At 33.7% G+C, this 19,282-nt stretch overlaps 1 protein-coding gene across 8 annotated transcripts in view; it reads left to right on the top strand.

Annotated features, from left to right (window-relative positions):
* The window catches only part of ERBIN (erbb2 interacting protein), a 151,062-nt gene extending 134,263 nt beyond the window's left edge, over nucleotides 1-16,799 (top strand). For 3 of the 8 annotated variants that reach the window (XM_008952780.5, XM_008952779.5, XM_063604434.1), the window contains 6 exons: nucleotides 5,067-5,210; nucleotides 8,349-8,471; nucleotides 11,186-11,392; nucleotides 12,471-12,563; nucleotides 13,030-13,104; nucleotides 14,711-16,799. In XM_008952780.5, coding sequence (XP_008951028.1) covers nucleotides 5,067-5,210; nucleotides 8,349-8,471; nucleotides 11,186-11,392; nucleotides 12,471-12,563; nucleotides 13,030-13,104; nucleotides 14,711-14,818 — 750 coding nt within the window. In that variant the 3' untranslated portion in view covers nucleotides 14,819-16,799. The remainder of the gene's footprint in view (nucleotides 1-5,066; nucleotides 5,211-8,348; nucleotides 8,472-11,185; nucleotides 11,393-12,470; nucleotides 12,564-13,029; nucleotides 13,105-14,710) is intronic. The other 5 variants (XM_008952782.5, XM_003827440.6, XM_003827441.6 and 2 more) reach the window with 4 other exon arrangements.
* The last annotated feature ends 2,483 nt before the right edge of the window (nucleotides 16,800-19,282 follow it).

Here is a 19,282-nt window from a genome sequence, read left to right as displayed (position 1 = left end):
TGAATAATTTTCTGTTAAACATACTTATCTGTCAGAAACAATACCAATAAAATGTCAATAGAGACATTCGTATTTATATACACACTTACATACGTACACACATAAAACTAACAAAAATAGAAATTTCAATAGAAATTTGGTATTTTCTTCATGATTTCATTATTAATCATCTCTTCTTCAGAAAATATAGTTCAGAAGATTATTTCATAGTTTAGGTAATAACTGGTTCAAAAGATGAAATGTTAATGTACTGCTAGTAATTATCTGTCGGTGAGATTTGGGGACTTTTTGATACATTTCTAAAATGTTTTCATTTTGAAAGATAAAATGGTAATGATAAATGCAATAGTAATCACAGAAGATGGGATTATTCAACAAACAGTGCTTTTTGAAAAACTTACAATTTTGATAAATAGGATTAAGATTAATAGATTAAGGTAAAAGTTATATATCAAGAAGGAATTCTGAAAGCAGAGACAAGGAGTTCAACCTGGTTGAATTAAAGATGTATTTTGAGAACATTTGATAATAAAGTATGAATATTAGAAAGTCATAATATATAAAGTTTATTTGGTATTTACAAAGTGCCAGAAACTACTATCACTGTACAGTTACCTTGCTATACAAATATTTCTCAATTTTCACATGAGTCCTGTGTGATATTTTTATTATCTCATTTTACCATAAGGAAATTTAGGCACAGAAGAGTTAAGTAATTTTCCCAGGATGATATGTGTTACGTAGTGTAGAGGAATGACTTTAAAAGCCTATCAGAAGAATTTCAAGTTGACACAATAAACAAAAGAGAGCCACTATTATTTCCTGAGCATATAGAGTATTTTAGGATATCTTAGGCAAAAGTGTTCAGGATGAATTGATAAGAAGTAGCTTAGGAAACAGTTTCAATAATAAAACAGCCAAATGAGAGATACTTGAGCTGGGGTTTTGGCTCTCGTGGTGATGAGTCTGAAAAACACTTGGGTTAAAATTGTTTAGTTTTAGGGATGGAATGAGAAAAAAGATTGAAGAGGTAGCCAAGGTTTCTGATTTGAGATATTTGGTCATCAACCTTATTTAATTAATTAATTTTTTGAATAGAGACAGGGTCTCACTATGTTGCCCAGGCTGGTCTCAAACTCCTGGCCTCAAGCAATCCTCTTGCTTCAGCCTCTCAAAGTGCTGTGATTACAGATGTGAGCCACCATGCCCTGCCAAATCAATATTTTTTTAAAGTTCTGGTAGTTAAGGAAATGAAGTCTTTAAAGCATTGTGGTATAGTATAAAAGTTTGGCAAAAAATAGCTTAGTTGGTTTTGAATATATTGAATTTGATGTGATGACTGTGTGCAAGTAACATGGAACACAATACGATACTAGGTTTAGTGATGCAAATTTGAGATACAAACCATGTGAATGAGTGAATTTTCCTAGGCAGTAATTATGTGGGATAAGAAAAAAGTGTGTTTTTAAGAGACTGAAAAGATACATTGTTTTAAGTAATGTTAAATTGCTAAGAATGCTAGACATACTTATTATTTCAAAGAGCAGCCCATTCCAATTCAGTGATATGTACACCCTTAAGATTTCTTCACCATCTTTCATCTTTTCCCCTCTTACCCACCATTAACTGCTAGAAATTTATTATTTTAAGGCAGGATGGTTTGAATAACCAAACATTTGTACCTAGATTTTACCTTTGTTCTTCCTTTAACCTAGGTAAGTGGTTTTCAAACTTTACTATATGGGGTCTATAAATAAAACTGTACATTCTGAGTGATTTCAGAGATTTTCAGATTAATTTTGACGTGTGTGTGTGTGTGTGTGTGTGTGTGTGTGTGTGTGTTTTGCTTTGTATGTGAACCAGCATCCATTTATTTGTTATCCCATTTTCCAGTAAGGAAATTCAGGCACAGAATAATTAAGTAATTTTCCCAGGATGTTATATGTGTTATGTGAAGGAGGGGGAACAACTTTAAAAGCTGGTCCGAAGAATTTCAAGTTGACACAATAAATAAGGTGAAGCCACTGTTACTTCCTGAGCAGATATAGTACTTTAGGTTATATAATGTTAGATGTGGTTCTTTTGAGTTGTCTGAGAGTTTAATGTGATTCTACCACCAGCCTCCTAAAAAAATTTTATTCAGTAAAAATAATCCTTAATATTGAAGCATAATTTGAGTAATTTGCCAGTGAAAATTAACTCTTTATTTCTGCAAGTCTCTCTTGGGGATGCTTTCTTTTCATATGTTCAAAACATTCTAAAATCATGTAATTCTGAAAATTGTCCCTGTTTTATTTATAAAACTACTTTGTGCTACATTCATGCTTATTCATTAGATGGTGTAATCAGAATGTATGGGCATTAGAAGCAGATTGAAAGTGCTACATAAATATATTACTAATTAACTACTTTAATAGCAGCAGGATTTAGACTCCAAATTTCAAAGCATTGATTCAAAGTGGTAGAAGATGATGGAGGATCTCTATTCACTCCCCTACACCCACCATCTTAATTCTAATGGCAAAGTAGACATTTAAAAATTTTTCCCTGGGGGCTTTCACAGTGCCTGCCCTACCTCATGAGGTCAGTTCCCAAATTAAAATTTGCTACTTTACTCAGCTGAGAGTTAGTAATAATAATCTATTGAAGCTTAAGTAGTTTTTAAACCTTTTAATAGTCACCCCTCTTACCTCCCACTGCCAAAAAAAAAAAAAAAAAAAAAAAAAAAAACTGTACCTGGAATTCAAAGATACAAAGTAGATGTCACCTTGAAAATTTCAAGATTTATTTAATTAATAAGCAAAATTTGAAAACGAATAAGAACTTTTTATTTCAGAGGTGAATGGTTACTATCAGCATTTACTAACATTCCTTATGAGAACTCAGATATTAAGCATTCCAAACCATAATATGATTAACACAACATGGTAAGTGTTACGTTCACTCGTTATTATACAACTATCAGTTTGTAATGAACAACATTGCCCAGGACATTATGCCTAGCATTTAATTGAGCACTGCACAATGTGTTATGACAGGAAGCAGTTTTACGTGGATGTCTGCACAAACCTGAATTTAAAACCAGACCTGTTTTGAGCTTCAGCTTTATTGATCAGTAAAATATTTACAGTAAGCTCATGTGTTTGGAGATGACAGAGAAAGCTTTGCTACAAGATCTGTGTAAAGGGTTAATCAGGCCACTTGAGTCAATAACACATTAAAGCTCTCTGCACAGCAAATGTGTGTGTCTGTTATTTATGTATGTATGAATGATTTCTTTGTTTTTTTTTTTATTCCAGTCAAATGTTTATGAAACCTCCAAATTGCCTCGTTAAATCCTTAACCTTGGTGAAATGGTTTGGGAAAATGCAGGTCTGGGCTATAAGTTTAGCTTTTTCTTTAGTCACTACTTTAGATTTCACAGAATAACTGGAAGTGTACATGGTAATTTTATAGATCTTTTTCTTTCTGGAATCCTGTATTTCTTGGCATTAGACGTCAACTTCAGATTTTGAGAAGGAATGTATTTGCTAAGAGTAATACAGAAATGCTTGTTATGATATTTCTGTATTAATAACAAGCCATGCTCAAAATGTGGTTTCATCCAGTTTGACCATTAAGCCCTCAGCACTCAGGGACATGACTAAAGGCACTCACATGAAAGAACAGCAGTTCATAACACTGGGAATAAACAAGTGGAACAGCGGGAATCAGGCAGTGTGTTTATTGAGGTACATCTTCAGGCAGTACTGGGATTAGCAATTAGGTATTCATATGAACTCAGTTTGTAAGAGGATTCCATCAATGGCTCTTCAAATTTAAGCAGCAAAGGCCACCACTAACTCCTAAAATATAGTGATCTTAATACCAGTTTATTTGAATGGGGAAAATTTGCCACACATTTTCTCGTTTTCTTCGTCTTGTAATTTTAGAGCAGCAGGAGCATTTTAAAAGTTATACTCAGCAAGCCTGGGCAAGATGGTGAGACCCTGTCTACATGAAAAATAAAAAAACTAGCCAGGCATGGTGGTGCATACCTGTGGTCCCAGCTACTCAGGAGCCTGAGGCAGGAGGATGGCTTGAGCCCAGGAATTTGAGGCCAGCCTGGGTAACATAGCAAGACCCATGTCTCTTTAAAAAATAAAATTAAAAAGGGTATATCATAAATTCGTGTATGTTAAAACTATTCTCTAATGCAAGATATTTTTCTAAACATTTAGAAATTGAAATGTGGTTGGGCACAGTGGCTCATACCTGTAATCCCAGCAGTTTAGGGGGCTGAGGCAAAAGGATTGCTTGAAGGAAGGAGTTTGAGACCACCCTGGACAAGTGTAGTGAGACCTCGTCTCTACAAAAATAATAATAATAATAATAATAATAATAACAACTAGCCAGGTGTGGTAATGAGGACCTGTAGTCCTGTCTACTCAGGAGGCAAGATCATTTGAGCCCAGGAGTTTGAAGCTGCAGTGAGCCAGGAGCTTGCTATTGTACTCCAGACTGGGAGTCTACCTCTTAAAAAAAAATTTTTTTTTGAAATGGTATTTTTTGCAAATATATTTTGTGTTATGTATATTTAAACACTCAGTTTGTTTAATATGTTAGAATTTGCATAAAATGAAGTAGATTCTCTAAAAATTCATTTGACTTAGAATTACTGGGTGTTGGTAAAATTTATCTTTATATAGAGAAATTAATTTCTGTTCTGTATATGACTTTAGATACACATACATCAGCATATGGCGTCAACTCCTATTTTCTGACATATATATCTAAGATGTGTTAGGAGTAAAGGAAATAGCATTCTAAAAGCAGTTATATGTCTGTACTTTCTTCCTTTGCTTAAACATGTGAATGGTTGTATTTACGTGTAATTTGTGTATATGTATATGTTGTCATATAAATACATGGTAAATGGTTCCAATTTCTTTCACTAATGAAAATTAGTGTTGCATGATACTTCTCTGGTTTTGGGGTTACTTGTAAATAAGTCTACGTATATAACATGTCTCGTGGATTTTGCATGCTACACTAATCTCTGTTAAATCTATCCCCTCTTTATTCAGAGCATGCTGTCAAGGTCCTTTAATTCCAATTTTACTACTGTAAGCAGTTTTCACTGTGGCAGCTCTAGGGATCTGCATGGCAGCCAGGGCAGTCTTGCCTTGAGTGTTGCAGACAGAAGAGGTTCTGGTGGGCACATTTTTCGAGTGAGTACCTACACTAGACCAATACTTTTAGCTTGTAGAAGAGAAAACCCCAAATTTTAAGTGTTTTAATGTTTCCAGGAAAAAAAATGTTTACTCTGGGTTAGAAACCTTGATTTCCTCTGAGTTCTTCCATGGCTTAGTTCTAAATCTTTCTTCAGAGCTGATAAATTCATTATCTCCTGAGTTTCTTTGGTCATAAACTAATGATGTAGTCAGCCCTTGTTTATGCAAAAAAGTGAACAATAGGAATAACTGAGAGATCTTCAAAAACTATTCTTTGTAGTATGTTTTCTCTTAATATTAAACTTTTCTATTCCTAAGGATTTTAAGGCTATGCTATATGTAATCCATAGACCTGTTACAGGAAGGAATAATTTTAACTCCAGTGACTGAGAATTGACTGAGAGAAAGCACTACCCTGAACTAATGTTAATCGTAATTCACTGAGCATGATTAACTGTGAGACTGGAGAAATTGTAATAAGTGTCAGTGAAAAGACAAAGCACAAATCCTTTCTTACTCACATTTTACTAAACATTTCCTTAGTAGTGAAGAAGAAAGGTTTATGATTTTAACCAAAATTTAGTGTGGGGGATAAAAAGGCAGAGAAAGAAAGAACAACTCTGGTATGGCCCTGTTTTAAGATTTTTTTCCCATAACAACTTGAAGTAGTAGCATGGTCTCTAGAATATTTCCTTCTGCCCCTCTCCTTCAATCCCAAAAAGACTGTTTTCTCTCTAATAACCCTGTTTTATCCCCTCCCCATAGTTTCCTTGTGAAGTATTTGCTTACTTCTGGGTCCTTTACTTCTACCTGAGCGATGGTATCCCCCATTTTAATATATCCCTGGCTTTCCTCTGGTGTTACAGAGTAGGAGCAATCTCAGGGATTCTCTTGGCTCTGGCTGTACCTGACCTAGACGTATGCTGTCCTCTGTCACCTGCCACCATGTGATTCCTATGCTGTTAAGAGTGGCAGCAGTTATGTTGAAACCTCCCAATTTTATTTATTTATTTATTCATTTATTTATTTATTTATTTTGAGGCAGAGTTTTGTTCTTGTTACCCAGGCTGGAGTGCAATGACGCGATCTCAGCTCACTGCAACCTCCGCCTCCCGAGTTCAAGTGATTCTCCTGCCTCATCCTCCCAAGTAGCTGGGATTACAGGTGCGCACCACCACACCCGGCTAATTTTTGCATTTTTAGTAGAGACGGGGTTTCACTATGTTGGCCAGAGGTCTTGAACTCCTGACCTCAGATGATCTGCCCGCCTCAGCCTCACAAAGTGTTGGGATTACAGGCATGAGCCACCGCGCCCAGCTAGGAACCTCCCAATTTAAAAGATGAGAGAGAAGGGTGATAACTATCAGTCTCTCATTCCAAGAGTCCCTGGGGGTAAAGATCAGTGGCTTTTATTAACTCAGGGGTAATCTTTGCCATTTATAGTCACCTGGAGCAATTGTATTTTCCACATTCTTTTATAGTAACATTTTGTGCTTGTTTTTTTTAATTTGGAGCCTTTGAATACATTGAATTTTACTTTTACATTCATGGTGTGCTTGTTCTTTTAAAAAGTAGATAAACATAGTTATACATTCACACTTGAGTTAAAATTTCAAGCTGAGAGCTAAATTCATTAGTATGTATTCTAAAAGCACATCTCAAAAAGGGAGAAGGAAAATAAAGTATTCATTGCATAAATACACAAAATTAGATCACGTCTAAAAATTCTAAGCCATGGTTTGAACTAACTGCACATGATAGATGTGTTGCGAATATAATTTCCAAGATTAAATTCGAAATCCTTAACTCTATATGTATGCTGTAGTATGTCATAACAAAGTAGATTTTAGATTAATTTTTCAATATGATGATGTAGTTTGCATTTCTATGTTGCTAGCCGTAAACTGTTTTGAATGTAACAATAGTGCTATTTATCACAATCTGTTTTGTTTTCTAAAATATATATAGGGATGTGTTTAGAACTAAAATTGAAGTGAAAAACATATGTGTCTTGCTTCCTGGCAAATTTATAATAAGAAAATATTCAGGGGCCCTGTGCAGTGGTTCACACCTGTAATCCCAGCACTTTGGGAGGCCGAGGCAGGAGGATCACTTGAGCCCAGGAATTTGACACCAGCCAGGGCAATGTAGGGAGACCCTGCCTCTTCCCCCTCCCCGCCTACAAAAATTAGAAAATTAGCCAGGCATGGTGACACCACAACTGTTATCCCAGCTACTCAGAAGACTGAGGTGGGAGGATTGCTTGAGTCCAGGAAGTCGAGGCTGCGGTGAGCCTTGATCACACCACTGCACTACAGCCTAGGTGGCAAAGTGAGACTCTCCAAAAAGAAAGAAAGAAAGAAATATTCAGGGGTAATGAGATTGAGTCTATTTTTCCCCTAAAGCTATCAGCTTGGTAAACTATAATACAGGGATATTATTTGGCCTATAAAGATATTAACCAGTTAATTGGTTTTAATAGCATTTCTCCATATCAGTACTTCTGAAACTATTGAACTCATATCAATGTGGCAGAATTAAGCTAAAGCAAATTTTATATTCATTTCACACCCCAATCTTATCCCAATAAAATAAGTTTTGTAAGACTATAAGTGTATTGGTTCTGCTTATCATTAAAATTTAGGGGAAAAAAATCCCATGGGGTACTGTTCTATTGAAAGAACAGCAGTTAATTTTTTTTTTTTTTTTACCAAAAATCTTTTTATAGTGCTCAACATGAGTGTGTTTTAGTTGGTCTTAAAATTTGAGACTCTAAACTTTGATTAATAATTATATTTGTTGTTCAAAGGTATTAAAAGCTAGGTATTACTGTAAGTAAAACTAAAAGGAAAAAATAACATGCAAAATTCATCTTCTACATGTGTGTATTGTACATAAGTAGATTAACAATATGTTTTCATATAAGCTTTTCATACATACAAAAATATCTTGCTATGTACCTTTGGAAGAAGTGAAAGATACTAATTGATGGCAGTAATGATGGAGTGTTTGATTTGGGTCTTCATCTTTGCACTATTTGGCAATATTTTTTCCTAATCTTCTCTCAAGTGTCATCCTCTTGGTTTCACATCTTAAAGAACATTATTTGTTTACTTTTTATTTCCTGCTCATTAGAAGCATCCCCAGACATCCAGTTCAGGAGATCCTTGTCAAGATGGTATATTCATTTCAGGACAGCAGAACTACTCATCAGCCACACTTAGTCACAAAGATGTTCCTCCAGACAGCTTGATGAAAGTGGGTGCTCGGGAAAACAAAATGTAGTATCTGTGAGCTTTCTATATTTTGCAGCTTTTGGACTAGATATTATATGTGCTTTAGATGAAAATACTTTTTTGAGGGCTTTACCCCCTTTATTAGTAAGGATTTTTTAAATATCAGAAATACAAAATAGAATTTGACCCTGTCTACTATTTCTCAGTTCATTCCATGATTTTTCTACCCTGGAGAATTATTTTATTTTTGCATTTAGATTTCTGTTATATAGTACCACCTATTTATTTTTTCATTTGAATCAAGGCCTTTTTGGTATTCCTGATAGTAAAACTATTTGGAGAACTGAAAGTGAACTTGTGTTAAACTCTTCATTCTAGGATCTTTTACTATTACTAAAGTCAAATGTAATTACTTCAAGTGATAATTAGAAATCATCTTGAAAGACTTTTGTGTATGGTAGAATAGATGATGGTTGTGTTTTTAGTACTTTTGTTGCAATTATCTATGTATGGCCAGTGCCAGACAGATAATTTTTTACTATCCTCCCTCAACTATTTTTTCTTATTTTCTTAACTGATTCCATGCCTCTAGTATGACCAGATATAATTATGAAGCATAGTTATTTATTACATAAAACTTCTATGTTGCTCTTCAGAGTAGCTACCTGGTCATCTAATATATAAGTTCATAAGTCATCTAATACTTAAGTTCATCTAATATATAAGTTCTTAAGTTTCTATTATTTTACCCTCTTTTAATTGAGCTTTGTCATCCAGTTTTTTCTCATTACATATATTTTGTGGCTTAGGGTTACTGAGTTTAATACTTTCTAATTTCCTGAGCCATCTGCTAATTGTAGCTTAATATATTCCATGTGTATGTTTAACACTGATGTAGGCAAGACCAAATATTTGGTGTCAGGGAGTCTTAAGGTCAGTAGTAATTGTCACCTGGATTTTACCCAGGAGAAAGATACTGAATTTACATGTAGGAATAAATGGTATAAACGTAGAGAAAATCATGGGCTATCTGCAGGATTGTATGTAAGTAATAAAGCAACAGCAGAACCAGTTAATTACTCATGGGCAAATCAGTTGCATTAAATCTACAGTGATCAAGTAATAAACAGGTTTTTTTTCTCCAGAAATGTAGGGCTAATATAGCCCTTCATTTTCCTTCTCTCCAACCAATATAAGATTTGTCAGTAACATCCTTGTGTCCTATCACAGAATACCCATGTGTGTTCCTAGACTTCAGAATTTAACTAAGTTCTCAAGTATAACACAGTTTAACAGTGAAATAGAATGCCTTTTTTAAAAATACAAATCTGTACCAAAGCTAAACTACTTTATATCTTTCAGCAAGGTTCACCAAGAAAAGCATGCAGTTCTGAAAGTGTTGCCATATCTTTCTGCAAACTTTTCTACTTTGGGTTAATTTAGGGAACTGTACCTCAACTATTTCCCTCATAGTTTTCCCATAATTTCCTTGTCGATGAGATTTTCTGTCTGTTAATAACCAACAAGGAAATTATAATAGCTGAACCATATTTTTCTACACAAAAATCTTTTTATATGCAAATATTTGTAATATGACTGTAACCTCTTTTTTGTTGTTGTTTAGAGATGGAGTCTCGCTCTGTCACCCAGGCTGGGGTGCAGTGGCATGCTCATAGCTCACTGCAGCCTTAAACTACTGGGCTCAAATGATCCTCCTACTTGAGCCTCCCAAGGAGCTGGGACTACAGGTGGGCACCACCATGCCCAGCTAATTTTTTTTTTTTTTTAGAGATGGGGTCTTGCTGTTTTGCCCAGGCTGATCTTGAACTCCTGGCCTGAAGCAATCCTCCTGTATAGGCCTCCCAAAATGCTGGGATCATAGGCATGAGCTACTGCACCCTGCCTCTTATTTTTAAGATAGATTCCTCATGCTAACAGAATAAGCTATTAGCCACATTTCTACAAAGGTGATTTTAAGTCAGGTTTATTCTCTAAAAATGAGAGGCATTAAAACAAAGATAGTTCTCTAACAACAACAAACTAATAATTTAAATTTTTTTTGCTGTTTGCTTTATGAATAGGGTAGTGTCAACATTTAATTTTTATGGCTAATAGTCTATGGAATTAATAATATTAAGAGATTATAAACGTTGCTAACATACACACAAGGAATAAATCAGTTTTCTACATAGATAGCTGAATTGACTTGTTAATTTTGGAAAAGAAGGAATAAAAGCAGAAAAATAAATTTGGAAAGAATTTTACCACAAAATTAGTTTTTTTCTGAAGAAAAACGTCAGCAAATGTACCTTTTGTGTATGTGTGTTTGATTTAGTATGGGAAAAGATACGCATCTCATAGACTGGCTTAAATTTTAAAATTTTGGTATACTATGTGCCATTTTAACATTTGGTTATTATAAGATAGATACATCTAAGAAAATACAAATGTAGCTCACAAAAAAGCAAGTAATTTAAAATGTAGATATGATGTACTTCCATTTGAAAGCTTTAAAAAGTGAGTGTAACAACAAGCACTCAGGAAACTTTAGAATTAAGACATTAATAGCTTCTTTTAAGTTTTAAAATTATAGAAAAATAGTAAGTGGCATGATATTGTTTGACTTAATTAGAATGTGAAAACTCTAGTGCTTTTGTAATGCTCCAAGAAGAAATCCAAATATTTGAAATAAGACATTATTATTGGTCATTTTAAGATACTTCATGTTTTTCTTAGATGCCTTTGAGTAATGGACAGATGGGCCAGCCTCTCAGGCCTCAGGCAAATTATAGTCAAATACATCACCCCCCTCAGGCATCTGTGGCAAGGCATCCCTCTAGAGAACAACTAATTGATTACTTGATGCTGAAAGTGGCCCACCAGCCTCCATATACACAGCCCCATTGTTCTCCTAGACAAGGCCATGAACTGGCAAAACAAGAGGTAAGAATAATCAAGACTATTTGAAATATGGGACTAAGCTTTTTATGTATTTTTATAGGTTACTTAATTATCAGTAAATCCATATAGAATATTAACGTAGTTATTACCATTTAAAGTTTTATTTTTATGTTACGTTTATAAGGCGTTAAACTTGGTAATTTTTATTTGACTTTGTGATCATGTAACATAGGATTTAGTATTTTGGGCATGATTTATTTATTCTGATACAGTTTCTTTACCAAAACTGGTTGATACTACAGTAGTCAGACATTCCTTAAGAATATAAATAGGAGACCATTAAGCTGAAATTGTTCTGTGACACTTAAAATCTTAATTCCTTAGATTTTGAAATTTGACTACAGACTTCAAACTACTTTGAGTATTTAATCTTAAAAAGTACTTTAAAAGTCAGTTAAATAATAACTATTGATAGTTATTAATAAAATGATAATATTAGAAAGGTAGAGATCAAATGCTTTATTCATTTTGGTTGTGTCTCTGGTGAAAGGGAGTGTTTTATAACACAGTTTTAATTCTTGCATCTTTTTTTTTAGCTTGGTTATAAAAACTCTTAATTGGTCATGTTTTAAAATCCCAACTCCTTTGAAGCCTTTAAACAGATTTGATAAATAAAGAGTTAGTATCATAAAACCACCAGTGGATCTTTTAGATATCTTATGAAACAAGCCACTAAACAGAGATACTGTGTAATTTAGATGTCCCACAAGTGGAAACTGATAATAATACACATGTTTTGTGTTTATGTACTATGTCATATAAAATCTGTGATGTCTAAAAAGTAAAACAGGGTCAATATTAATTGATTCCTTATCCTCATAAGACAAGCAATAAAATTAGGAGCTATGCTTTATATAATCCCAGCTCTGCCTTTAACTCACTAACTCATTAACATAATATTCTATGTTGTATTTCACTTCATCTGACCAAATATTTATTTTTGATGAATTCTTATGTTTATGTTTGCTTGGACTTAACCAATCAGTATTTAAATATGGATGTTGTTGCATTATAACTTTTTCTGAAATAGTAAGTTTCCTTTATTTTCATATTAACTCAGATTCGAGTGAGGGTTGAAAAGGATCCAGAACTTGGATTTAGCATATCAGGTGGTGTCGGGGGTAGAGGAAACCCATTCAGACCTGACGATGATGTAAGTTTTCTTTGTATATTCTTGAAACAGCTATAAAGTTTTATGTACCGATTGAATACTTAAATGTAAGTGAAAATCTAATAGATGTTTATGTAAATCTAGGTAGACATCACCTGGATTCCCCACTCTATTGCTTACCTTTTTGTTTTGTAATTTGATCAGTTCAAGTTAAAACAATTTAACCAAAAACTATGAATGTTTATGATATAATGAAGTGATTTTTAACTTTCTTATTGCTTTTTCACACATCTATAAAAGTAATTTTATTACTCTCAAGAGAAATCACTAAAGTCAGAATTACTAGAGGTAAAAATAACTAGTTCGTTACAGTGTTACTCAGAGAAGTCAGGGAGAAAACTTGTACCATGATTCAAATATTTGCATGGTGTGGAGGAAAAATTGCTCCTTGGTACTCTGTTATTTATACATACTGTTTTTAGTTAAATAATTTTTTTTGTTGTTAAAGGGTATATTTGTAACAAGGGTACAACCTGAAGGACCAGCATCAAAATTACTGCAGCCAGGTGATAAAATTATTCAGGTAATTAAAATAAATCTTTTTTTTTTTTCATTTTATAACACTCTAATGTTTTCACAGTTTAAAATGTTTTCACTTTAACTTTGAAAATCGTGGGTGGGAGGCTGAGGCAGGAGAATGGCGTGAACCCGGGAGGCGGCGCTGGCAGTGAGCCGAGATCGCGCCACTGTGCTCCAGCCTGGGCGACAGAGCGAGACTCTGTCTCAAAAAAAAAAAAAAAGTTTGATACATCATAGGATTTTGTTTAAGCTCAGGAATGTTAATTTTTACTAATTTGAGGGGGATTAGAGTACCACTTCTTGGATGTGGGCTATTGTCCTTTCAGAAATGGAGAAGAAAAATTTTAAATCTGAGAAACTCGTTTTTTCCTGTCCCCTCCTTTTCTTTGTTCATTCAGCTACTCATTTTACCTAAACACTTACAGTCTTAGAAGGAAGACAAGCCTAGGACACAAGTATAGCTCTCATTTTCTACCCCTACTGTCACCGTTCTTAGTTGAGAACTAAAGAACTTAAAAAATAACCCTCAAACCAAAAAAAAAAAAAAGGAGAGAGAGACATTAATGTCTAATAGCTGAAAGTACAGATTCTGAAAGCCAGACTGCCTGAGTTTAAATTCTGGTCCCAACACTTTCTAAAAATAAAATTAATTAAAAAAAAATTTTTTTTGAATAATTGTAAGCTTAGAAAAAAGCCACAAAAATACTACAACAAACACCAGTATTACATCAATTGGTCACCAGTCGTTCATAATTTGCTACATTGTCTTTATCATTTATTCTCCTCTTTCTTCTCCTTTTCTCCCTCCCTCCCTCTACACACACACACACACACACACAGTCACACTCACTCATACACTCATACAGTTATACACATTTATTTTTCTGAACCATTTGGGTTTCAATTTGTGACTGAGCAAGTTACTTTGCCTCTCCATGCCTGGGCTTTCTCTTCTCTAAAATAAGATAGTGAAAGAATCTTTTTTGAGCATTATGAGAATCAAAGGATCTAATTCATATTACACACTTAGAATTGTGTGTTTGGTACACAGTAGAACCTCAGTAAATATTAAGCTTAATTGTAAGAAATATGGTGGTCTTGATGTGATGGCTCCAAGACAATGGGAAGAGTAGCCCTTGCCCCCTGCTACGCTACACTTTGGTCACCTCAGATGCACATTAGCATTATACGACACCATGTCTGACATTATTTCTTAAGTAGGTGATTTCTTTTTTTTTTTTTTTTTTTTTTTTTTTTTTGAGACGGAGTCTCGCTCTGTCGCCCAGGCTGGAGTGCAGTGGCGCGATCTCGGCTCACTGCAAGCTCCGCCTCCCGGGTTCACGCCATTCTCCTGCCTCAGTTAAGTAGGTGATTTCTAACATTGGGCTGCTACATAAGAATTGGCTGAGAAGTTGGACAAAATACACATTTTTAGACCCCATCTTCAGAGACTTTATTCCTTGGTTTGGGTAGGGCCTGTGAATCTGTATGTTATTTTAAGTTGCCAAAGTGATTCTTATTTTCTTCCAAGTTTGTGAACTACTTGGCAGAAATGCAAATAAATAACTATAAAATGTTTTTCCTAAAAGCATTTTTCCTCTTTCTTCTAGGCTAATGGCTACAGTTTTATAAATATTGAACATGGACAAGCAGTGTCCTTGCTAAAAACTTTCCAGAATACAGTTGAACTCATCATTGTACGAGAAGTTTCCTCATAAGCACTGTGGACAAAAAAAGCGGGGAAGACAGCAAGATTTATTGGAAGATACTTACAGGGGAAATTAATATTTTGACTATTTTTATATATAAAGAAGAACTCAAAAAATTATGTTCAAATTTGTACATTAATGAAGTAATGGAACTTGTGGTTAGAGGGAAAGAACCACTGTACAGAATATAAAGGAGACTGTTGAATTCATACCATATAAAACTTGTTAGGTTTTTAAACATAGCAATCAAGGCTACAAAAACAAACCTGTGTTGTTTTTGTATAGATTGTAGGTTTATTTTTGGATTTCATATACATGACTGAACTGTGTGCAAGGCAATAGTTAGCCTTGATTTTAGCCCAGAGACAGATGGCAGAGCTATCTCTCTCATAGCTTTTATGCCCTTATTTTTATTCAACTGGTATTAATGTTTTTCTCCTGAAACTACTTTTTTTGATGTGGGCAAGAGATTTGAAGTGTTGGCTTTTGCTATGTGCATATTGAATTGAAGAGTGAGTAGGTGAAGGTGGTGCTGGTGGGTTCACTTTCCAAGGCCAGACTAAAACAGTTATTTTCTATAAAAATCTGGAAGTAAAGAATGGGGATGGGGGGAGCTATGTGGTAGTATGTTTTTATTAGGAGAATAATGCAATAAAATAGGTAATGTCTTTTTTATAAAGCAAAAAAGACAATAATTGCATTTATGAGCTCGGCAGGATCTGTTCTTGTCATAGCCATTTACTATACATTTGCTACTGGTGATTCAGTTTTTAATTTTTTAGTCACAGGAAATTTTTAACTCTACTGTAGATGCATGTCCATGCATTTTCTGTGTTATGGAAATCCGCTGATTTTTTTTTTTTTTCAAATGGTGGTACTTGCAATCTGTTTTATAATTAGTGCTCCATTTAAATCTAATTTATAATTTTTATTTTAAGCAGCAAATGAAACAAAAATGGCCAGTTTTAAGATTGTGTTGCCTGTAACACAAAATGTTAAGAAGGTTTAGGAAAGCCTCTTGATTTTTGTTTGGCCTTGCATTGCCTTGGTAAAGTAAAAGGAAACAGTACACTTGGAGCTAGGAAACCAAAGCAAGCTTTGTGAAACTGGCACAGTGATAGAGAATTGCTGTGGAGAGTTGTAGAGCAAAGGGATGGGTCCTTGAGGCCTGCCAGTGTGTAAAGGTGTTCAAATAAAGGGCTGTTTCTACAGGTAACATTAAATGTGAACTCAACACTTCCAGAGTCTTTAAAGGGTTTCTATGTGTATCAGTGTAATAGTGTTTTACCACCAACTGCCTTTCTTTGTTCCTAGTTACTGTAACAAATATTTGATGATAGAGGTTTATTAATTTTGTTTATCCAGACCATTAATTTTATTTGTTTTTGTTCTATGTAATCAAATAAAATTTGAGTAACATGTAATGGTAAGGATTAATGCATGGTTATTTGGACCAGAAAAAAGTGCCATAGAAGACCAATAACTGTTTAGTTGAGGCTAGTCTGGAACCTTTCATTAGAGCAATATTTGGTTATTGCACTTCATTTTTATTTACTAAGAAATGCAATTTGGGAATTTTTAATCTGTTATGCTTTGTTTATCAACCTTGATTTTAATTAAGACTTTTATAAGACTAGCTTAAAACACCAACCAACATTATTTTTGCAAAAGTGAGTTGGACTCACTTTCCATTCTTGCTAGTCAGAGTAAGTAGGCAGCACTTTTAAAAATATGTGAACTCAAATATTGCACTTCTTTCAAGATGTTATCAATTGGTTATTGTACTGTATAGTTTTAATAATTTTGATTGAAACCCTTTAACAACTCTTTGTAAATTTTAACTCATTTTAGTTGATTTTCAGTACTATTTACATAGGAATTGATTTTTATGGATATAGTAGAAGAAATGTGCTGTATTTTGATAAAATTCACTTATTGTATGTGTGTTGTAATCTAAAAAAAAAAAAAGAATGACAAACAGCTTCTTTAAGACAAGTCTCGGTGTTCCCTTTATTCTTAGTTTGTTTTTAAATATTAATTTTGGCATTCTAAAATAGTTAACATTTCTTTTATTGATTTCAGATTTTCACAGGCACATTCTACTTTGAATCAGAAATATATTTAATAAGTATAATTGTGAAGTTTTCAACTACTTTACCTTGAACCACATATACCGATTATAATTTTGGAAAAGGAATTAAGCCTCACGGAACAATGGATCTTCAGCAAACCTTAACTTCATTGTCTGCACATTACATTGAAGTATTATAAATGCAACAGATGTTATATGCACTGGTATTTTATCCTACTCTAGTTAGTTAAAATTTTATAGTATTCTTGCAACACATAAAGTTGCTTAAGAAACTTTACCAAGAGGAGTATTATAGCCAAGTTTTCTTTGAAAGTATTGGAAAACTAAAATTAAATGACAGGGACTTTGAATTAGAATTTTGCTGTAATAATTAAGTTTCAAAATTTGAATAAAATAATTAAATTTTTTGAGGAAGTGGAGAAGACATTTTTAGTTTATATATTGTCGAGTAAATTGTAGTTAAGGCCTATACCCATAACTAACTTTAGTAAGTATTATATAGCAATTCATCAAAACCACAACTGTCTTTTAGTGATTTTGTCTTTAAGAGTAATTTCTTACTCTAACCAGTGAAAAAATTATACTGATCAGAGTAATTTATACGGCATACAATAGTTGATACAATCTAAAGATTTATGCTAATTAAGGAATTATCACTTCATCTGAATCAATGAAATTCTAAAATTCCCTACATATTTATTTTGTAAATATTCTTCTGACCTCTTTGGACTGGATATGAAGATATATATATATATATATATATATATATATACACTTAATTCTTTTAAACACAAAACTTGCCATAGGCAGAACCAAACTTTTAAGTATTAATTTGCTGCACTTAAAAAATCCCATTAGCAGCTATGTAATATTTTTATCAACCAACATTTATTCATTCCAAATTTTTGTATATATCTAGATGAAGTAACACATAGAGGATAGATAACAAACTAATGATGTTTAAACTGGTTTATTTACAAAATTCGGGGTTAGAGAAATTCTCATGAAAAATACACAATTTTTTTTTTAGCATTAAAACCCTGTATATCTAGGTGTGGAAGAAGTGTAGTTTATCTCAAATTATTATTATTTACTTCTAAAGGAGCCATTAAGATGGGAAATGTTTCTCTGATGGAGATTGACGTGTGAAATCTATTTGGAAGGGTATTTTTTTCACTCACTCAGTCTGTTGCATTCTTACAGCCTTCTGTTTTAATGTTCAGTGAATAGGTTTCTTATGAAATGGACATTGAAATAAAAATTATGATTCAAGAGCATTAATTGATGAACAAGTGAACCAGATGCCTCTTTAAAAAAAAAAAAAAAGAAAAAGTAATCTAGACAGGCAGCCAACTCAGACTTTTGGGTATTCCTTTGTTTCTAAATAAGGACCTTCAGAAAAAGTTGACCATATTCTACCTAAAGCTGCTAATTCTTTACAGAATTCATAAGCCCAGGGGATAGTAAGTAGTCATTTAGTTTTGGAAAGTTCTTAAGAGAATGCTATCTTCTACAGTCTCATGAAGCAGTTTTTCAAGATTAGAATCTGTGGTCAGCTATAATGTACAGTCCTAATATCCAACCACCTGAGAAGCTCATCCTAAGCTGAGAAAGCCTAAAATGTTAGAGAATGTTTAGAGAAAACACCTGAAGAATGTTTAGAGAAAACACCTGAAATTTTTTTTAAGAGAACAACCTAGGTTTTATTGTAGAGAACAATCAAAATACTCCTGAACCTTTCTATAGAATCTTTAGGAGAGAGGCTGACAAAAAGAATCCTTCTGTTACAACTTTGTTTTCTAATGTAACAACCAGGGACAATGGTGATCTGTCACGCATCTGCCCATCTAGCTTCTCAATCGGCCCACGGTTTTATTTCAGGATAAAATTTGAGAAACTTGTATCACTGGGGAAGGAAGAAACCTAAGCTGTAAAATTATGCTTTTCCCTTCGAGGGATTCAATAAAGCTTACTTTTCATGAAAACAAGCCTATAAATACTGACTTTCCTTAAACCTAATCAAATTGTGTTCCTCCAAGGTATAGCTTTAGAAGGATCTTCTTTCAGTTGCTCTTCTTTCAAACTTTTCTTTGTTAGAAAAGAAAAACTAATACAAATTGTTAAAAAATTAAAGCATGAGCAGAGAGCATGGATTTTAGATGATTTTAAGTTTCCTCATCTTCATGAAAAGAAGAACCTAATACTCTGAGAACTAATGCCTGTCCAGAATGCACACTAAACATCTCATATTTGGATCATCCTTCACTGCAGCATCCCTCAAAGGAACATTCATTCTCCCAAGAACAGGAGGAATTGTTCGCAGATAAATTATTCAAGGTAGCAAAATGGGGCATGCTTCAATCTCCTCGTCCTGTCCACAT

This window comes from Pan paniscus, chromosome 4 (assembly GCF_029289425.2).
Source record: "Pan paniscus chromosome 4, NHGRI_mPanPan1-v2.0_pri, whole genome shotgun sequence".
NCBI classification, from domain to species: Eukaryota; Metazoa; Chordata; class Mammalia; order Primates; family Hominidae; genus Pan; species Pan paniscus.
The sequence above is the reverse complement of the archived record's forward strand: the minus strand, read 5'-3'. Positions and strand labels throughout refer to the sequence as shown.